Below are 20,127 nucleotides of genomic sequence, written 5' to 3' on the forward strand. Positions count from 1 at the left end.
AGAGGTCATAAGATCAATCTAGTTATATAATATTCAAAATTGTTCAGTTCCAAATTGGCATAAACAAAGGCTATCTGTGCTCCTCCTGCATTGCCTTTAATTCACATCAAATGTATATGACTTATTCAATAACCAAACTAATGCGTTTAGACTGTCATAGCATCTCCTCCAACTCGATGTTTGGAAAGTCTATACAGCAGCAGTTAGTTGACGAGTAGCTTTGTTGGAGAAAGATAAGTAGAGGAAACATGATGAGCATCACATTTAACCCACTACCTTCATCAAGGAAAACAACAATAAATTCAGTGAGAGAACCTAGTACTGCCTAGTGTGAAACCCTCATCTTCCACCAATGCTGCACTTGCAGCAGGACCAGAAGGAAGGAAGCAAATTGAACCTCATAGTAATCTACATCCAAGTGTAAGCAATGTCAGAGACAATCCATCAGCCCCACTAAAGTTAATGCTCAGGCTTCAAATCAGATTCAGTATTTTGAAGCCTGAAGCAAGTGCTTCAGTTCTGACCTTGCAACTACAAAGCCTGCCTCATCTGACTCTAACATCTGATTATGACCTTAATGACACTATGCTATGCCATTGGTTTAGGTCCACATATCCTGACTATTTAGACATATGTTCTCTTAATCTTGGACCACCACCCTCCAAAAACCTTCCTTTTCAACAAGCAGTTTGTCTGGCTTCAATGATAGTATTGTGAATCCGGTGGGCAGCTTGGCTTGCCTTTCAACCAGATTATGGTACAATTATTGTTAAGAGCATAAACAGATAAATCCTTTTAACTGCTGCTGCAAGCAGGCAAGGAAAGCTATCAGACACTAATACCAACTCAACAGACACGGCATGGGTGAACAAAAATAGGAACGCTGGATTACTGACCTGCAGAGCAAAGGTCTTTGACTTGGATGGTCATGACGGCTCTCTGTCTCCAGACAACCACCACAATTTACACTGTTTAGTGCTTAGAAACCACTGCAAATGACCAGAGCCTGACTATGCCAAGTAAAGTGGGGACAGAAGATGCAAGAGACTCCCACTAACTCAGTGGAATAAGGACAAGGGAGGGCAGAAAGAAAGAGGATATTCATTCCCTCCAGCTCACTCTTGGAGGTTTAGCTCAAAGTTATATAGGCAATGTGTAGAGCAGCAATGACAAATAAGGGCATCTAACCTAAATCTAAGACCAGATCTCAGCCACACATGCATCCTGACTGCAGCTACTGGGGTGGAGAGCGTGGGAGTTAAGTCAGATCTGTTGGGCAAGTTATTTAGCCCCACCACTGTGGAAGGGAGACATCCACAGAGTTACGAGAACATATAAATGGCCCCTCAGGCCACAGCCTTGTAGGTGTTGGCAAGACTATATTATGATGACTGTGGAAAGGAAGGAAAGCTGGGACATCTCACAGCATTATCCAGCATGAAATCACAGCCTCTACGGACCACTTTCTCCATTTTCAGTCCCATCTGCTACACAGCCAGCTCCAAAGAATTGGGACAGGCCCTAGGGAACAACGAACCACAAGGATTAAAACAAATTTCCTCACCCTGCAAAGCCTGTTTCACATGTCAAAGAGCTACAACAGGAGTTCAGAGGCACTGAGCCTTTTAATTCAGAGGCAGAAAAGCTGTCAGCCAAAGCCAGACACCAGCTAAATCCAGGACATGTCTAATCCTGATCTCTGCGCTGTCTAGGAGTATCTGGTGGTGAAGAGAGGGGGAGACATTTTGCTGGCCAGCACTCACTGGTGGCATTCTCCAATGCTTCAACTCCACTGTGAGGAATGGCATTTTATGCATACGCACAGGAACAACTGAGCTGGGGTGGCGATTCCTAGAATGCACAACTGGCTGGGCTGCATTTGCCTGGGAAACTAGAGACACAGGTCCCCCTCATCCCAGTCCCAACCATCCATCCAATCACACAGACAATAACAAGGCTGGAAAGTTATTTATAGCCTTACAGTATGTCCCCCTCTGAGGTTGGTGCAATGAAACACTGATCCTAGGCACCTGTGCTGGCCAATCTGCAGAATTTTAGTGTTCAAGAAAATCTAGGCTAGGTACAGCTAAGCAGATTATGGGAGAAGGTGGAAAGTCCCTTCCTTTCCCCTCTCTTGCTGGGATGACCCAGCAATTGCAGTCACTTTGTCCTTTACATCAGTCCTGCAGGGAGGCCCTCAGGCAGGAAGGTAAAGCCTCATAGGAAGAACATGGCATAAAGAGCAGAAAGTCCTCCAGCAGGGAGGATAAGGATAGCAAAAGGAAACAAAGGGACTATACTCCCAAGCACTATCTGCTGCAAGTCCAGCAGCTCCAGGCAATGTGGAAGGCTCTGCCAGAAAACAAGGCAGAAGGGACTTTTAGGACTGAGGTCAGAGAGTAATCTCCAGCCTGGTTTCCTGCCAGCTGTTTGTCCAGAGAGTTTAAGAAACCTTTATGCTAAGGACACGATATACTTTCCATGTTGTACTGAACTGGTGCAAGAAAAGCATCCCTCAACCTGTGTGTGGCAGCATAACTCCCTTCCTTATGTAAGCCTGAAGAATCTGTCCTTCCATCCCTTTGCAGCATAAAACCCTCTCCTCTCTATGGAGAGCCAGCAATCTTTGTTGCCATCTCATGTTTCCTAGACCTGGACAGTCCTGTTTCTTTCCCTCTGATCTCACCCCATTTTCCACAACTCTTGAAGCACAGTAACAAAACCAGGCCATAGTCCAGTAACTAAGATTTCACTTGTCCAGCAGAAGGACAACTCCATACATTTCCTACCCAACATACCTTGTTTCCACACATCTTATTGCCCCCCACAATCCCCAAGCAGTCTGCAACGCACCTTCATGCCCACAAGGTTATTGTGGAAGTCCACCCTGGCTCGCAGATCCTTGTTGGGCTTCCTCCCCAGGAACTCCTTGACAAACTTGTTGCTGTATTTCAGGTTGTCACCGCAGCCACCCCACTGCCAAGCCTCACGGTTCTCCAGATCAGGGGCCTCATCGCAGGTGCAACGCTCCATCCGCCCTGCGCTGCATGCCTTGGCCATGGCATGTGTCAGCCCGGCGGAGGAGATGGCGTACAAGAAGGCTGTCTCTTTAAAACCTGCAGGAGAGAGGAGGTGGCAGCTTTAGCTACAGCTGGAGCACAGGTTAAAGAAAGAAAGAGTGAGGAAATCAAGGCAAAATCCAGCATGAGAAAAACTTGAGTGATAAAGCATCACTATGGTGGAGGCCAAGGAATGACAGATAGAGGTGGCATGAGCCAGGATTCAAGAATGCAAATTAAATTCAGCCATCTCTGTAACTGTCACTCTACAATCTCTGCCTGAAAACAGACAGAGGTGAGCAAGAGCTTGACAGGCCATGAAGGTATCCTCACCATGGTACAGAAATACTGCAACCAAAGTGACACCAAATAGCAGGAATCCAGCATAGCCTTCCAGTCTGATGGCTGGGAAAGAAGCCATGAGCACTGCTTGTTCTTTCCACACCCTCTGAAGAAAAAATAATCACTAGGTCCTACTGCAGTTCAACACAGTTGTTAACAAGACACCTGAGGGCTTGGAAGCACACAGTAGGCAACCTGTCACAGCACCTCAAATGCCTCAAAAAGCAGTTTACCACTCAAGCTTTTAATGTACAACCCTTTTCTACACCTCCATGCTCACCTGCAGGAACGCAACAGCATCTGATGCCCCCAGTAACTGAGGTCCAGAGAGCCCCCATGATTTTAATCCAAATTATAAAATCCAGAAATAAAAAGCAAACATGCCAGTATTTATAGCTCCTTATTCTCCAGCTATGGAAGCCATAAACGACTGCATATTTGAGATGCAATTCCAGAACAGCTTTGGATCTGACTCAAGAAATCCCCCACTCAAAAATAACACAAGTGGATGGTGACAGTAGTGGATATATCTGTAAGCTGGTGTGTCAACCAAGGACATGCAGAGACACTGCCAGGTCATTTTTGGAACTGTTCCTTAGGAGGTGCATGGTCATCCAAGCAAGCTCACAGGTCACTGCCCTGGCCCATACCCAGATCCTGCCTTCCCAAAGCACTCCCAGGTGCGTGATGTTGAACTTCAGCAGGAGACTGACAAAAATCCAGTCCAGGAGACTGAGGTCTGGTCCTCCCAATGGGGCTGACTCAAACCAGATTGTGGTTGAAGTTGTCCAGTCATTCCTATTGCTTACCTGGAAAAAGAGAGCAGGAACCTTTCCCTCACTGGAAGGAACATGCTTACCAGGACATTGTAAAGAATGGTCAAGGTCAAGAAAGCAAATTTTCAGAGGTTTTCCCTCTTTGTTTTCTCCCCAGGTTAGATGATGTCCTCTGGCACCCCAGAAAAGCCTTCAGCATTGCAAACCTCAGTGGGAGTGGTGGGAGAAGTCCTTACTTAAATCACACAATAAAACGCATGGGTGTGCAGACCACCAAACTCTTCCAGACAGAAAATGCCTTCTAAGCAGTTTTCATCTTTTGAAGGCTAGCTTTTTCTAGATTGCACCCTAGGTCAGACTGCCCACATGCCTGTCAAGGGATGCTGATGCTAGAGACAGATGCTCCCAAGCCTCCATTCTCCTGATAGTGGTGGCAAGAGGCCAGTCCTACAGTTTGTGCTACAAAATGGAGGGACATCAGTTTGCTAATAGAAAGTCCTTGATAGAATAGGGTGCGTAAACCTTCCTCTGAGACACTGCAATTAGCAGCAAACAGTCTGGCTATGGTCCAGTTTAGTAGACAGCCCAGATCAAGCCAGAAGGCCTTCAAGTAGGTTGTAGAAGGACTGAATTCAGAGCAATTGTGAAATCTCAGCACAAAGTCAGTGCCAAGCAACCACACTGGATACAGTGTTTGATGGAAAGACAGGAGGAATGGTTCAGTTGCCAGATTTCCCCCTCCATGAATCTCCTCATCAAGCTTTGCTCTACTCCTTCCATTCTCCATCACTTAAAGCTTCACAGATTCCCAGTGCCCATCAGCACAGGCATCATCTTGCCCACAGCCAGCTCAGGCAGCTTCCAAGCAAGTCCATGTGACATTTGGCTCCGGCTAGATTTAAAGCCATCTCCGCCATGCACTATTTGATTGCACCAAGATATTTCGTAACAAGATAATGAGGTTTAAATCAATGCAGGCATTCTAACCCCCGGTGCATTGACAGCCTGCCATCCACAGCTATCCAGTTTCAGACATTTCCAAAATTGTTTGTGAGTATCCAAAGAGGATAACAAGTCCCTTAAACAATCCCCTGTTATTTTAAGAAACAGGCTGCATCAGCCCAAGTTGCAAACCAGCAGCCGGGCTGCTCCGGCGACCAAGTGTAAAAATGGAGGGAGAAACTTAAGTGAAACTGGGGGGGGGGCCTGCCTTCCCTCCACCCCACCCCCCTTCTCTCCTTTAAAAGCTGCAATGGCCCTGAAGGAGAGGAAGAAAGCCCGCACCAGCATATTTGGATAACTGCGTCTTAGTAGGTGATACATGTGCGCCTTTGCCCTGGGGTATCACTTGCTGCAGTGCTGAACCAGGAACCAGCAGCTCCCAGAGAGAAGGAGAAAGATTTACAAGGTCGTGTGTTATGCTGCAGGAATGACTTCTGAAGGATTTACAGCATCAGTGGAGAGCAGAGATGTTGCAGGGGCATAAAACATGGAAGAATGAGACAGCAGACAGAACCTTGCAACCCTCAGAGTTGTATTTATTACATGGGATCCTGACAAGGGAGGGGGGTTCTCAAGGGTGTTTTAAGGCAGCTCACATTCAGGCTGCTTTAAAATACCCCTTGCCAAGGGCTACCCACAGGGGCAGGCACGTCTGAAGGAACAAGCTGTGGCCTCCAGGTGTCAGCATGAGAAAGTGCTTGGCTTTCCCAAGACAACACTAATCCAGGGACTCCTCTGGCATGCAGGGCTATTTTTAAATGTCTTGCAGCTCTGGCTGGACCTCTTGGGTTTCATAAGGACTTTCCTTGTTTCCACTGCAATCAGTGACAGTGCCTTAGTTAAGCCCTAGCACTTCTGAATTACTCCTTCTCACTAATTAGCAAGGGAGGGAGGGCACCTTGCAAACATCTGCTCTTATCTTTGAGTACATCAGATCCTGGATTTCTATGTCCAGGTCCATTGCTGAGCATGGAACTTTCTACAAGTCACTAAAGTCCTCAAGACCCATGGCAAGCTATTTGTAAAATGGTCCTGCTGCACCATTAGCTGCAGTCCAGAAATAAAAACTGGATTTTCCTGGGAGGGTGCAGGAAACCAGACTATGAGGTAGCACAAAGGAAGGAGATAAAAATACCACCTGGTCCTCCAGTACTCTCTCAGCTTCTGGTCATCTCCACCTGAGCTGCTGGAAGGGTTGTGGGAATTACCCACCACTTGCATCCGGGGAGCTTTTCCCTGGGTAGAGCAACAAGAGGACACAAGCATTTGCCCATTTTGCCCTGCACTATGATAGGGGTCCCCTTGCCACCACTAACAGGACAGCACAGAACAATCCATTTAGTTGTATTCCCCTTGAGGCATTTTCTCAACTTCTTTCCTGAGAAGTTGATATAAGAAATGGGGGTGGGGGAGGACTGGAACAGCTTTGGGAATGCCAACACCTTCCCCTCCAGCAACAACTCAACTTCCATCAGAAGTGAGAAGCAACTGTAGTTACTGGCAACAGACACATGCAGAATACCTCCAGCCTCCAAGGAAAGAAGCCATGGGATTCAAACAGGGGTTGCTTAAGTGATACAAGCATATACAATACTACCATATAGCACATCTTTTGCTTGGTCTGAATTTTCAAGGATGAGCTGAGCCTGGCTCAGTGGTTTCCTTCTACAAGCTTCTGGTGAGGTGGTGACCCACCACTGGCAAAGGATGCACCAGGATGACCACCCTGAAAAATGCCAGGGTAGCCAATGTGTGCAGTGGGTGCCAGCACCTTCATCCAAGACCCCCTCACTCTACTCACCTCTCTTTAGCAAGCTGGCCCGATAGCGACCCTCAAGGGTGCAGTTCCAGCGCTCAAAGCGAAACTGGTACTGGCACTCCAGTGCACTCATGCTGATTGCCTCCATCAAGGTCTCAGCCACGCCGGGGTCCCGCCGGCACATCCTGCGCTGCTTCTTCTCCAGCTTCAGGCGATCACAGACTTTGTAGTGGGCTTTGACGGCAGCTTCCTCCATTTCTGAGGTCAGAGGGAGGATGGTCAGGGGTTCGTTCCCTGTCAGCCTGCAGAGGAAAAGAGCAGCACAGCAGTGAGGATAGAGAAAATACAGCCTGCGGTACAAGTGGGAGCCATGGCGGGCTCTCCCTGGTTGAACAACCACATGGGGCTTGCTGATGTCTAGGCAAGGCTCTTTGCAGTGAACGTGCAAGGTGGGAGCAAGAGAAGGGTAAGAAGCAATATTTGAATTTATGTTCTCTACCAGCTCTTACAGCTTGCTTGGACTTAAGTTCTTGGCAATCTTCACCCCAGGACTGTGTTGAAAACTGAAATGCGAAAGAAATGATTGAAGGTACCTAACTGCATGAACTTGGGAAACTAGCAAAAATAAGAGCACTACAGTCACTCTCTGGTGCATAAACAAAAAATCATTTTAGCACATCAAGCAGAGCTAGAACTGGCTTGTGAAGGTATAGAGGATAATTTGTCCCACCAAACCAAGAGGCACATCAGGAAAGCATGTATAGCCATCTTGCCTTCAGCAGAATTGATTCTGACATAAAACTTGGTAAGCCACAGCCTGAGGCTTGAGAGCAGGAGACACTTTCCAGGAGAATCTGCCAAAAGCTTTTGCAAGGCAGGATTAGCCCAGAAACTTAAAAAATGGCCTGAAGAAATGCATGTCCCATTGCCTTCTCCCCTCCTCTGCCTTCTCTAAACACAAGGTCCTTGACTCATACAATGTGCAACAAAAAGAAGCCAGCATACTGTTCCCAGTATCAAGTGATGAGCTGCTGGACGAGGACCAGGCTGGCATCAGCCCCAGGGAGCAGAGAGGCTTCAGAAACATCTGCTGGGCTCATGAGCCGTTTGTTGGCCAGGCTGCCCACACCCCACTCTCCTGGCTCTGTCCTTTTCCGGCCAGGTGCCAGTCCACACAGTCAATGGGAATAACTATGCAGGGTTTCGAAGGACCTGAAGACATTTCCCGAGCCAAAAAGGAAGAATTGCTTAAAGCCTGAATTGAAAACCTGCTGAAATGCTGCAATCCTGCACAGGTGAGCATGGGGATGGGCCGCAGGTCCAAACATCTCCATTGCTGCAGAACCACTGGGGAAAATGGGGTGATAGGCACAAGAAGGGAGCACACACTCACATCCCCCCCCCCCCCCCCCCCCCCCCCCCCCCCTTTACCGAATGCAGAGGAATCCTGGAAAGCATTTAAACCCCCACCCAGTGGCAGTTTGTGCTTTCCTTTTTTAATGACAATTTCTCTCTCTTCTCTTGTCCCTACCTGCCCCTTGTCAAAAGCCCTTTTAGGCACTGGAAGCTGCTCTAAGGTCTCCCCAGAGCCTTCTCCAGGGTGAAGAAGCCCAGGTCTCTCAGCCTGTCTCCACAGGAGAGACTAAAAAAAACAAGCAGAGAAATGTTCTCTTTCGGTTACCTTCAGGTAATTTCTGGAAATTAGGTTTTCCAGAAAAACTGCAATGGTAAAAATGAAAAGTTGGTGATTTGTGGGGAACATGGAAAGCTAGTGTAACCCAGTGAAGAACTTCCAAAAAAATAGTTCTTCCCAAAATTCTGCTCACCAGAAAAATTATAAAAGTATCCAAAAGGCCAAACAGCAAGCTCCATCTGAAGCACTGACAAGTTTTAGCTGTTATATTTTCACTTCGTTTCAACTCGGACAGTGTGTGGATTTGGTCACAGCTGCTTCCCAAACAGATAGGACATCATCCAGCCCTGGCACCTTGTTAACCAAAGCTCCAAGCAGGCTTGTTTGTGAGAAAGGTGGCTTGGTCTGAGCTTCGCAGTGGTAAACACCTGTAATGAAATCTCCAGGACATTCATTCCTGGCCTTCATCAATTCCTCTGCTCTGGAGATTCATTGCTGCAAGCTTTCACAGCTGGCACAAGAGATACCCTCAGATGGCAAAGACAGAGGGAGGCATAAAAGCAATTTCTACAGCTCCCCCTCCCCAGTTAACCTGTCCAACTAAGCAGGTACTGCTCAGCTAAGAGTTCTGGAAAACATAAGCTCCAAGTATCATGTAGCAGATGTCTACTGCAGTGAGGAGAGATACAGGAATGGATTCTATAGAAAGATCTCTGCAGAGCAACTGCTGATTTTGAACCCCTTCTCCATCTTCCCTGTTAGGCGTTTGGCATTGAAATGCTTCAAAGTATGGCTTCCCACAAGATCAGCCCTGCAAAACTTGTTGATGGCACAGTCCAATTGCATGTATCTCCAACAGAAGACATCTAAATAAAAAAACAAAGAATGAGGAATAGGGAGAAGAAAGAAAAATAGAATTTGCAGTGCTGCACAATACCAGAGGACTGGCCTCCAACAGCCACTCTGAATGGTTGGGAAGCCTTGAGAAACAACAGAAAATCGAAGCATTAAACTGACTAATTGTCAGCAATGTACATTTTCACCGCTTTCTGCAAAAGGCTTTGGTAGGAGCTCACCTAATATCTGTGACACATTGACAACAGCCACAGTGAGCTGAGAAGCAGTGCCAGCACACCTTTCATGCCTTCCTGAAAAACACACCCAAAAACAAGACACCAAGACGATGCCCTGTAAAAGCAGAATACACCTTTTCCCATCTCCTGTTTCCCAACTCAACTCTGCCCTGCCCTCATGCATCAGAGAAAGGGACTTGAAAGTCCAAATTAGTAAAAAATGATGCATATGCAGTGCACGTGCTGAACAGACCCATCACCAGTGCCTGGTCTGAGTCTACTGCTCAGACTAATTTCACCGGCTTTCAAGCTGATCTGAATCAGAGTGAGGCAAGTATACTAGGAAAACATCTCCAGAGAGAGACAAGAAGTAAATTTAGAGGAAAGAGGCTTTTACTAGCCAGCAAGCAATGAAGCTCTTCCAGGCTAAGACCTCCATGAGCAAAAGCAGCATATGTGCATGCACACCCATACATCTCCCTCCCTAGCACTGGATGGATGCCTATTTTAGCAGCGAGGGGACCAGTGCAGTAGCCTTAGCTCTGTAGACATGTTCCGGGGTGAGGTGGCACTTTTCAGAGCATGGCACCAACAAACAAGTGCAGGCAGAGCCAGGGAGCCCCTGTGCCCCACCTGACACATTGCCTTGGAGCTGCCGCTGCATGGAACCTTTATAATCCTATAAAGCCCTTTTATGCAACCTAGGCTGAGTGAGGTCCTGTAAGGCAACGGTGTCAGTCTGATGCTTTCTCAGCACCTCACAAAGACCAAGCTGTTCTTTCCAAGGAAAATTTTCAGGAAGGGGGGTGGTTTTTATGTTATATTTTATAATTTATATTTTATTTTATACACACCCTATTCACAACTGTTGGGATTACACTGCCAGCCAGCACTCTGCAATTGTGTTATTTTGGAGTCCCTGCCACTGCACAGCTCACACCGATAGCTGAAAAGCCAAGTTTTATCTGTAGCACCATGGAAATATTGCTCTTCCAGAGAGGCAATTCAAACTGAATCCTGCTTTCAGCTCATCTCAGAAGTCAAGATATTTTATTGCCTCGTCAGTTCACACTTTCATCAGTGTCCCTGTATTTTCCCTTGTTTAACTGGGGATTTTCCCAATGAGAATTTGAGGGGGATGAGACAGAAGTAAGGCGCCTGCACAGACCTGTGAGTGCATTCTCGTTTTTGACATGCTCAAGAGTTTCTTTTGCAAGTGCCGCCAGAGATGCGAGCCAAGGTGAGCTGCTTTCCTGCAAGGAAATACCTCTGCTCTACCGCCTGGAATGACAGGCCTGCTGAAATATTGCATTCCTATCCCGGCACTTCCTTCTCTGTTGGGAGATTAATCTTTGGTACATCTGTACAATGACCAAATTGATTTATATTTTCCCTTCATACATTAACATTTTCTCTGCAATATTGCTGCTCTTCAAACTCTTTTCCTTCTCTTTCCACCACTTCTTCTTTTTAATAATTAAAAAGTTACAAAAAGTTTACAACATGAACACTGACCTTCACTGCAATACATAAATTAATGATTCAAATCAGTGAGTTATGCTGCACACCAGGCCTACATTTCTTTTGTATCCAACAACCTTGTGTTGCCATCTCTCCCTCACAATAGCTCTCCCACACTATGAAGAAGTTCTCCCCCATCCCAAAAACGCTAATTTGCTATTTGAAGTGCAAGAAGCCAAAAGTCCAAGAAAATTCTGAATTGCATGGCAAGTGATGAAAACTTGATATTTGGAGCAAGAGCTGGCCATTGAAGAATCACCTACCTCATTCTGCACTATGTTTGGGTTTTTAAGTGTTCAGAGATACCATCGTTGTGCTCACACTAACTCAACACCCTTTGGAGAAAACCAACCTCAGTTCTGCTCCTCCCAGAGTTATCAGGATCATAGAATAGTTAGGGTTGGAAAGGACCTTAATATCATCTAGTTCTAACCCCCTGCCATGGGCAGGGACACCTCACACCAGACCATGTTACCCAAGGATCCCCAATGTCATCTGGGATAAGAGGCAGCTTTCTTCTCTTTGCTACTAAATAATTAGTTCTCTATTTTCTTTCTACCCCTTAAAGTCCGGTCTAAGTATACTTGCTCCAAAATACATTGCTCACCCCAGCATGCAGGCATTCATGTTTATTGCTGCCTTGCTTAAACCACAAAATTCAGAGCCATGCATGCTAGGTTTTAAATTTTTTACCATTCTGAGCTAGAAAGCCAAAGGTTTCCTACTTTGATTAATACATACATGTGCAAAAAAGAATGCATATCCCATTAAGTCCTTTCAAAAAATAAGGCAAGGCATTCTCCAAGCCTCAGCAAGGATTTCTTGGCTTCCACAATATCCTGCCATCTCAGCAAGTGTTAAGACACTTCATGAAAATTGCTCTGTTAGAGTTATTCACTTCTATCCTAACCCTTCCTCAGTGTAGTTTTTCCACTGATCTCCTCTGGATTGGTAGTATAACATTGTGGGATAATTGTTTCTCCCAGCCCAAGACGTAGACCATGCAGGGCTTTACAGAGCAGAGCTGAACAGCCTACACTCCACCTAGAAATCAAAAACATGTTTGGTAAAACTCCATCTATGCTGGCAGTTTAAAAGGTTTCCTCCGCTTGTCCACAGACACTGCACTTTATGCACATGCTGATTATCTTCCTCCGAGGTCACTCCCAGACAACTCTGCTCTGGGCTTACCTCTCCTTTTTGCTCTTCACGTTATTCACTATAAACAATGTGTCTTGCTGCTGAGGACCATTAAAAAGGCAAACACATCTGGAAACTTCAGCAATAAAATACAGCTATTGTCATCACAATTTTTTCCCAATCGCTATTTTAATCCTTATTTTCCTTTTGATAGCACAGTACACATACCAAAACCTTTTCTTTAGATGGCAACCCCTCAAATATGGGCTTCTTAATAGTGCCAAAATCTCAGCTGCAGCTTCCACTTGCAAAAAAAACAATTAACAGCTCCCACCATGGGGACCACTACAATATTATGTGCTTCCACCAACACATGGTAGGAGCAATAGGCCCTTGCAACCTCCCTGCATGCAGGCAGAAAGTGGCCGTAGCTCACACATATCTCAGAGAACATCGGTTTCAACTTCTTGGATCAGTTTCTGAAGGGTGGCAATTTTGAGGATAGGGAGAAGAGAAAAGCTACAGAACGGGGAAATTTCCAACCCAATAGATCCCACTTATGAGGCAAGAAAGCACCCAGCTCCATCAGACTCCTGATGAAGTATGCTTAAACAGATTTTTTTTTTTTTTTGTGAGACACAAAGGTACAGATTCTTGCAGGCTTCAGTCATTCAAACTTGTCTGCAATCACTCCTCTGCCTATATAGATCTAGACAGTGGCTCCCTCTGGGCCTCTTCTCCGAGGATTGTGGGCAAGGGGATGGACAAGCAGGCTTGTAAGGATCTGCTACACAAACCTGCCAGGCTTCTGAGTCCTATCAAGAGTTATTTCCAGCATCCAGCAAAGAGAGGACTAACAGCTGCTTCTGGAAGAAAGAATTTGCTGGTGCAAATCTCCAGCTCTTCCCCTTCCAACACCACCTCCCTGGATGCTACTAGCATTCACAGCAGCTACTCTGATCTCAAATAATTAAGCTATTTTCAGGCCCAGGTGTTACCACAGAGACAATTTATGCCCAAGTTTCCCATTTCAGCCTTATAGCTGAAGATCACCCAAGTCAGAGGACTTCTCCCAGGCTGCTGAACAGAGCAGCTCAAGTGAAATCTCCCCAGACCAGCTGTCCTGTCTTAAGAGAGCTAGACCCCCAAAACCCTTAACAGAGTTGTCACATCACTTCAGAAGGGATTTTTCTGTGAATGAGGCAAGACACAGATGGTTGACTCCCAGATGCAGGATGGTTCCTGCATGTATAAATAAGCTTCCATGCAATTTTCCTGCCAAAACATGCCCTCAACTTCTCCTGTACAAATTACCAAAGAGAAGTTTGGCACAGAGTCTATAAGGGCAAAATTTAGCAACTGAAGGAAAAATACTTCAGTGAATGAGCGGGGAATACGTGACTCAGTTCAGATGTGGAGGGCTGGAGATGTTCTCGATACGGTGAAATCCTGCATAGGATCCATGGAGCCAAGATGCCATGAGGAACAACTATTTTTGCACTGTGGCAATCAGAAGCACCACAAGAAAATACTTCAAGCTGCTGCAGCACTTCCCACTCATGCAAGGCATAAGACCTACACAGGTTATGAATTACAGCTAATAGCACTCTACTGAAGGAAGCATTGTCTTCCCTTCTGCCCAATGAGAAGGGCACAAGCACAGAAGAACCCCACAGCAGAAGAAGGAATCAGACTTGGGTCTTTCAACTCTTGCTGGTGTTCCTGAACCACAAGGCTGAAATACCTCTCCTCCTCCCCCCGCACCCTCCCCTTACAGCAAACCTTATTCAAGAAGTTTCCAGTTCATCAGAGGAAAACTTTATTTTAGGTAATTATCTCATTTACAACACTAATATTCACCAGCATAGAAATTATACAAGGAGAAGGCAAATATCAGGACCAGCTGTACAGGCACTTGCAATTCCATGGCTTGTGCTGAACAGCTCCAGCACAAAGCCACCTTTAAAAAACTCTGATGGGTTTTGAAGGTGTTCAGTTTTTACAGCTCATGGACTATTAGCTGCCCTTGACTGGAAGGTCCCAGGTAGCTTGGCCCAAGAGCTGCCTGCATACTAATCCTGCTGGTGCAATTTTGCCCATAAGCAAGCAGAGGTGGAGAAAGGAAGAGGGGAGGGGAAGGTTGTTTCCTCTCCCCTTCATCCTCTCAAGAATGAAACAGCAATCAGCAAGATTTACAAAGGATTTTCAACTCAACTTAAAACCAGCCGGTGAACTGCGGTGCCAGTGGAATGCATGGGCTAGGCAGAAACAGGGGCTTTCACTCCTGATTTAAGACAGCATTAGCTTTGCCCTTGGCAGCCTGTGCCAGGAATTAACCTCCCACCAGTGTCCTTCTCCTTGGCTGGACAGCTCCTGGACCCCTACCTTATGACCCATTGGTGCTCTTTATCCTGATCACTGCCAGCTTTTATTTTTTTAACTTAACATTATATTGCCACGAGTCCCTCTAGACCATTGGCAATGTGTAGCTGAGCGCTTTGGTGCAGGGAAGCAGTTAAAAGGGGAGCAATGAGGTGGAAGATGAGAAGTCCAGAGAATTTAAAAAAAAGAAAAAAAAAATCACTAAAAGAAAAAAAAAAAAGCAACATGGTTTGTTGTTTTTTTTTTTCCTCCCATCTAGCTCCACATGGTATGGAGGGAAGGAAAATTAATATTTCCAGAATATTTTCCATGATAGGATGAATAGGCAAGACACACATGCAAAACATATCCACACCCTATAATAACACCTTCTGACAAGAGGAAGACAAAACTACCATAAGGTACGGGGGTTGATTGTGGTGAGGTATTTTTTGTTCTTTTGCAGCCTGGATGTTTTGTGGGGAGGTTTGGGGGTGAGTTGGGTTTGTTTGTTTGATTTTGGTTTTATTTTTCTTTTTTTATTTTTACCCTGCTGAAAACCCTGCCCAACATCTCCATGACAGAAAAATGACATTCCTAGACCATACTTGTAAAAAAATATACATAACCATCCCTCCTATGCCTTGCTTTTGAATAGCTTTGGTGGCATTGAGGATCAAGAGAAAATGTAATGGATCACACAGAGGACTACAGCAAAAGAATTTATACCAGATTTTAAAGCCAGCATACCAAAGGAAACAGGCTAGGTGCTCAACAGCATGATATGTTCCAAGCATAGAAAATTCATGAAGTCCATGACCTTTCTCAGTAACTTCCCTTCTCTGGGGAGAGGGGAGATGCATATAGCAAAGGATATTTAGCATTTGAAATCTAAACAAAGAGAACCAAAACCCCCACATTTTATTCATTGATTTTTTTACTGCTGCAGGTTTATGAAGGCAGGATTGGAAAGCATCACTCATGGGTAAGGGCACTCCTAGTTCCCAAAACACCTCCCGCCCATCCTTCTGGCTCTCTCCAGCTCAAGCTACTGACATGAAGGCCGACCAAGTCCTGCAGGTCTGCCCAGGGGCTGGGGGCTCCACAGGAGCAGCTCACTCAGGGTAATGCATGGATCAGACCTTTGGACTCGGGCAAGACACAGTATGAAGCAAATAATAGATACTACACACTGAGATTGAAGCATTTTTTCCAAACAGCACATCATTAAACTGAAGGCTTATTGCCACCGGATGTTGTGAAGCCCAAAACTATGAATAGATTCCAGAAGGGATTAGACAAATTTAGGAAAGGGAGGTTCATTCAGGTGGGTGATGAAACATGAGGGCTTGAACACAGCCTCTGGCTCAGGAAGGTTCTAAACCACTGACTGCCAGGAGCAAGCAGGACATGCCAGGAGACACCTCACTTGTCCCACTTCTCCTTGGCTTCCCCAGATGTCCATGCCTGACTGAAGAAACCTTTGGTTCAACCCTTAATAGCAGTTATGTTCTCAGCATCAAGACAGACACCTGCACGATGCACTACAGGACCTTGCTTCAGCTGCAGCATTTAACCCTCCTGCACTCTCCAACCCCTTGGATGACAGCAAGAACTGCCCCAGTGGTGTCAAGCACACACCACACTAACACTTTGCTGGACTCATACATGCAGTGCACCCTGCTCTTTCCTTGGAGAAGCTATCACTGCTGTGCTCGCTGTCAGCAGCCCCACCTCCATGGTCCCAGCAGCAATCCTTCCACATCCCCAGCAAGCCTCCCACCCACAACAGCCCTCAGCGCATCGGGACGTGGGCATGCCTCGCACAGCTTCAGCAACAGCATGGCCAGCCATGTGTTAGTGTCAGTCTCTCCCACCCACCCCTGCCAGGGAACACATCTGACTTCATAATGAATCGCCCATTTGTCTTCCTAACACCTCAGCCAGCACGTTTGTTAAATCTGGGAGATAAAGGCTCAACAGCTCCACAGCACTCATCATACAGCAGGACTTCGACTGTTGCTTTCCTCCTCCCCGTCCTGTCTGACGGATAAATCGTGCTGTCCCTCCTGAACACTGCCTGGTCTGTTCTCAGCAGATGCTGCAGTTATATAGCTGCCCTTGCCCAGACCACAGATACTGGCAGCCAGGGAAGAAACTTCTTGTAGCCAAGGAAGACAGCTTCCCTCACTGTCTGCAGATATCCCTATGCACACACACTCAAGTAGTACAGCAGCTAAAGAGAAAATAAAGGTTACTTTCCTGACAAATCCAGGAGCTAGGCATTTGAAATTGAACCTCTGAGGGAAGCAGAGCTTCTTCTTCCTTTCCCAGCCCCAGATTTTATATTCAGGACCTGAAGGTCCCAGCTGGAGGCAGAGACTGGCTTCCAGTCAACTTCTGGACAAATGACAACTTGCAGAAACAAGCATGCAGATTCAGGCAGAAGGGGGGGTTTCACCTCCCCCTCCCCTCAAAACATTTTACCCAGCCCCTATTATATATCGCATGGAGGTCAGTTCATGGAGTATTTAGATGGTTGGGCGGTTTGACACATCATCTGATCTATTTTGGGAGCAGTTTACGGCTCTGCAATTCCTCCCCTGCACAGCAGCGATAGCTTTTCCACTCTAATGTCATATTATCCTCATAGCAGGTTTAAAAACTAAACAGGTGAAAAAACAAACTTTCTGGGCACTGGAGAGAGCAGGATATAAGAGACATTCTGGTGATGGGAATGTAGAAGTTTATTCTCATTCTGAACCCCGACAAAGATTGTGGGAATGAACTGTGAACATAGGCTGGCTCCTTACAAAACCCAACAGGAGGATAGTCAAAAGCTCTTGCATAAAGGTCATCCCATGACAAAAGGTGTTTCACAAATGTTTGTCTGAAGGAGTTTTGCAGTCCTGAGGTTTTGCAAGCCTCCAGTGAAGCCCCAGTGGTCAGATCTCCAACTAAGGAAATTATATCTGGCCACGATTTTAAAATCATCAGTCCCCAGTACAGGAGACTATGTTCTTGAAGTATTCTAGAACAGGTTCCCATGGAGCCAGCCAGCACCACAAATCTTACTGGTCTTCTGCTGCAGATGCAGGGCACTGCATTGTCTTTCCCTCACTGCCATCCACTGATGGCATCCTCTTTCCTTTCATCTCCCCCAGCACTCCAAAACACTGCTCCTCCACACCTCAGCTTGTCCCAGAAAAAGGAAGATTGAACAAGCAACGCAAACATCTGCTATCAATCTCCCAAAGTCCATTCACCATCATCAAGAAAGGCCCAGGTCCCACACCATTATAGGAATGGTGCAACATTTCCTGAAAGGACTGAATCCATGCAGTTTTCTGGAAGGGAAGCAGATGCTGTAACAGTGGTTAAACACAAGTGATGGATAAATTGATACTGATAGTCAAGATGTCTTTAACAGACCTGTGCTGCTGGCAGGACCTTCACCTTTTGAAAGTGACTGAACTACAGAATTTTGGTATGACCTCAGCCAGACATGCCTCTGCCAACACTTCAGGTAAATACCCTCAGAAGCCTTGGTGACTTCAGCATATACATCTTGTTTATTATACTAGATAAAGTCCACATGAATAAAGAGCCATATTAACCAAAATACTATGTCCAAGGGAGAACCAAAGCTTTGTTCTATGAGTGCTGTTGAACAGACAGGACTGCATATTATCCATCTTCAAAACAATGCATTTTTGCTCAGCAATTAAAAGAAAAATAATTTCTGCACTGTATTACAGGGCATGTGGGGCACACTCAATCAACTAGTATTAAGGAAATAATTTCCTTCCTGTATTGATCATCCGTCTATCCATCTAATCAAGCTGCATTAAAAAGGCAGAGGGGAGGACAACAAGCCAAGTGTTATACATAGCAAATTCTGATTATATTATGAAACTTTAAGAAGATCTTAACAGGCTGACAGTGTGCATTTTACGTAATTAGCTTGTTACTTATAAATGCCCTCCATAGTGCCAATGGCAGATTTTCACCACCTAAAATAGCCTAAAGCTGTTGGATTCAAGAACTCCTGCCATCCCAATTTAGATCAACTCAAATAAAGAAACCACGAGGTGGTTTCGTTACACCAAGATTAAGAATTGAATCGCCTCTTGTGTGCCTGGATGTTAGAAGGGGTAAAAGATTACAGAGGGGAAAGACATTATGTCACACTTTACCTCAAACCAGTCCAATCCTCACTGAATGTGAAAGCTGTTTGCAGCATTTTGACATATTTGAAGTCACTCTGGGGGAGATAGAGCCTCAGTAAGACTGGACATAAAGATGCAGCACTGTGGGATGCCACATCTGTATCCATATTGATTTAGCAGAGAACTGGTCTCCAGCTCCATGATACACACTTCATGAAGCTGGGACTGTTCCACCTCATTTCCAAGAAGCAGATCAGAGCAAGCCTTGAATTACAACCTCAGTCTATAAAATAAGACCTCAGAAGCAGCAAATCAGGTAAGGAAACCATTTGATTTGCAAGTTACTCATGCTTGACATGGAAGTCCCAACAAATGCAGAGCTACAATATTATTCGTATGCCAAGCCCTACACCAATCTTTCCCAGTGCCTGCAGACTTCTAAAGGGAGAAACATTTTCCATTCAAAGTAAAAAGTGCAAGAAAACATGCTAGAAAGCATTTTGAGGAAAAACTGTCTCATGGGAAGAGAATCCACATGCTTACAGTTATCCCAGCATGCAAACCCTATCCAAGACACCATCAACCAATTTGTGCAATTTGCCATTTCCCAAGTCACCCACCAACAGTTAGCAAAACAAGCAGAGCTGAAAGACAGTCCTTATATCATTGGTTACCCCCCAGAAAATGGAACTAAGCTGTGAGCTCTATGAGTGCACATTTCATAATTCCCTATCCACACCTACTGACTAGCATTAAGAGATGTAAAACTCCCATGGCATAACACTGAGCACGCCCCATCAAGATGCTATATAATAGCCACTTCTGAGGACTGGGGGAAAATGGTGGCCATGTATCTAATGCAGCATAAAGATCCAAAGAACTTGAGGAAAAAGGGAAATGCTTCCTATTTCCCTTTGTCTTAACAGTTCTACTCCTTAGACCCCAGAAGCATCACTGGGTCCATTCTCCAACACACCTACAGTGCAGTATTTGAGTCTTTTTGTTTAAGAATATTATGAAGTTACAGTTGAATGAATGGTGTAAGGTTTCAGCTGATTGTAGGAAACTATAGCAAGATCAGAAGCTCCAGAGGTGTCCCATTAATCTACACATTTGGAAAAAAAAACAGTGCACTTTCTGCAACTAACTCTACAAGAATGACCCAGGTTGATATTCCGTCTTACAACATTAATTGTGTGGAGTCCAGGGCTGGATGATCAGAAACTGTGTTCAGTACTAAAAGGGACAAGCAAATTCCAGGGACTCCAGCCTATACCTGTGGGGCTATATAC

At 45.6% G+C, this 20,127-nt stretch overlaps 1 protein-coding gene across 1 annotated transcript in view; it reads right to left on the reverse strand.

Annotated features, from left to right (window-relative positions):
• The window catches only part of WNT9A (Wnt family member 9A), a 56,365-nt gene that overhangs the window by 15,225 nt on the left and 21,013 nt on the right, over positions 1-20,127 (reverse strand). The window contains exons 2-3 of the mRNA XM_062603882.1: positions 6,981-7,240; positions 2,854-3,116 (exon numbers count right to left, since the gene is read on the reverse strand). Of these exons, the coding sequence (XP_062459866.1) occupies positions 2,854-3,116; positions 6,981-7,240 (523 nt within the window). The remainder of the gene's footprint in view (positions 1-2,853; positions 3,117-6,980; positions 7,241-20,127) is intronic.

Source organism: Pezoporus occidentalis, unplaced genomic scaffold (assembly GCF_034315485.1).
Source record: "Pezoporus occidentalis ecotype Australia unplaced genomic scaffold, CSIRO_AGI_Poc_V1 ctg82, whole genome shotgun sequence".
Classification (NCBI taxonomy): domain Eukaryota; kingdom Metazoa; phylum Chordata; class Aves; order Psittaciformes; family Psittacidae; genus Pezoporus; species Pezoporus occidentalis.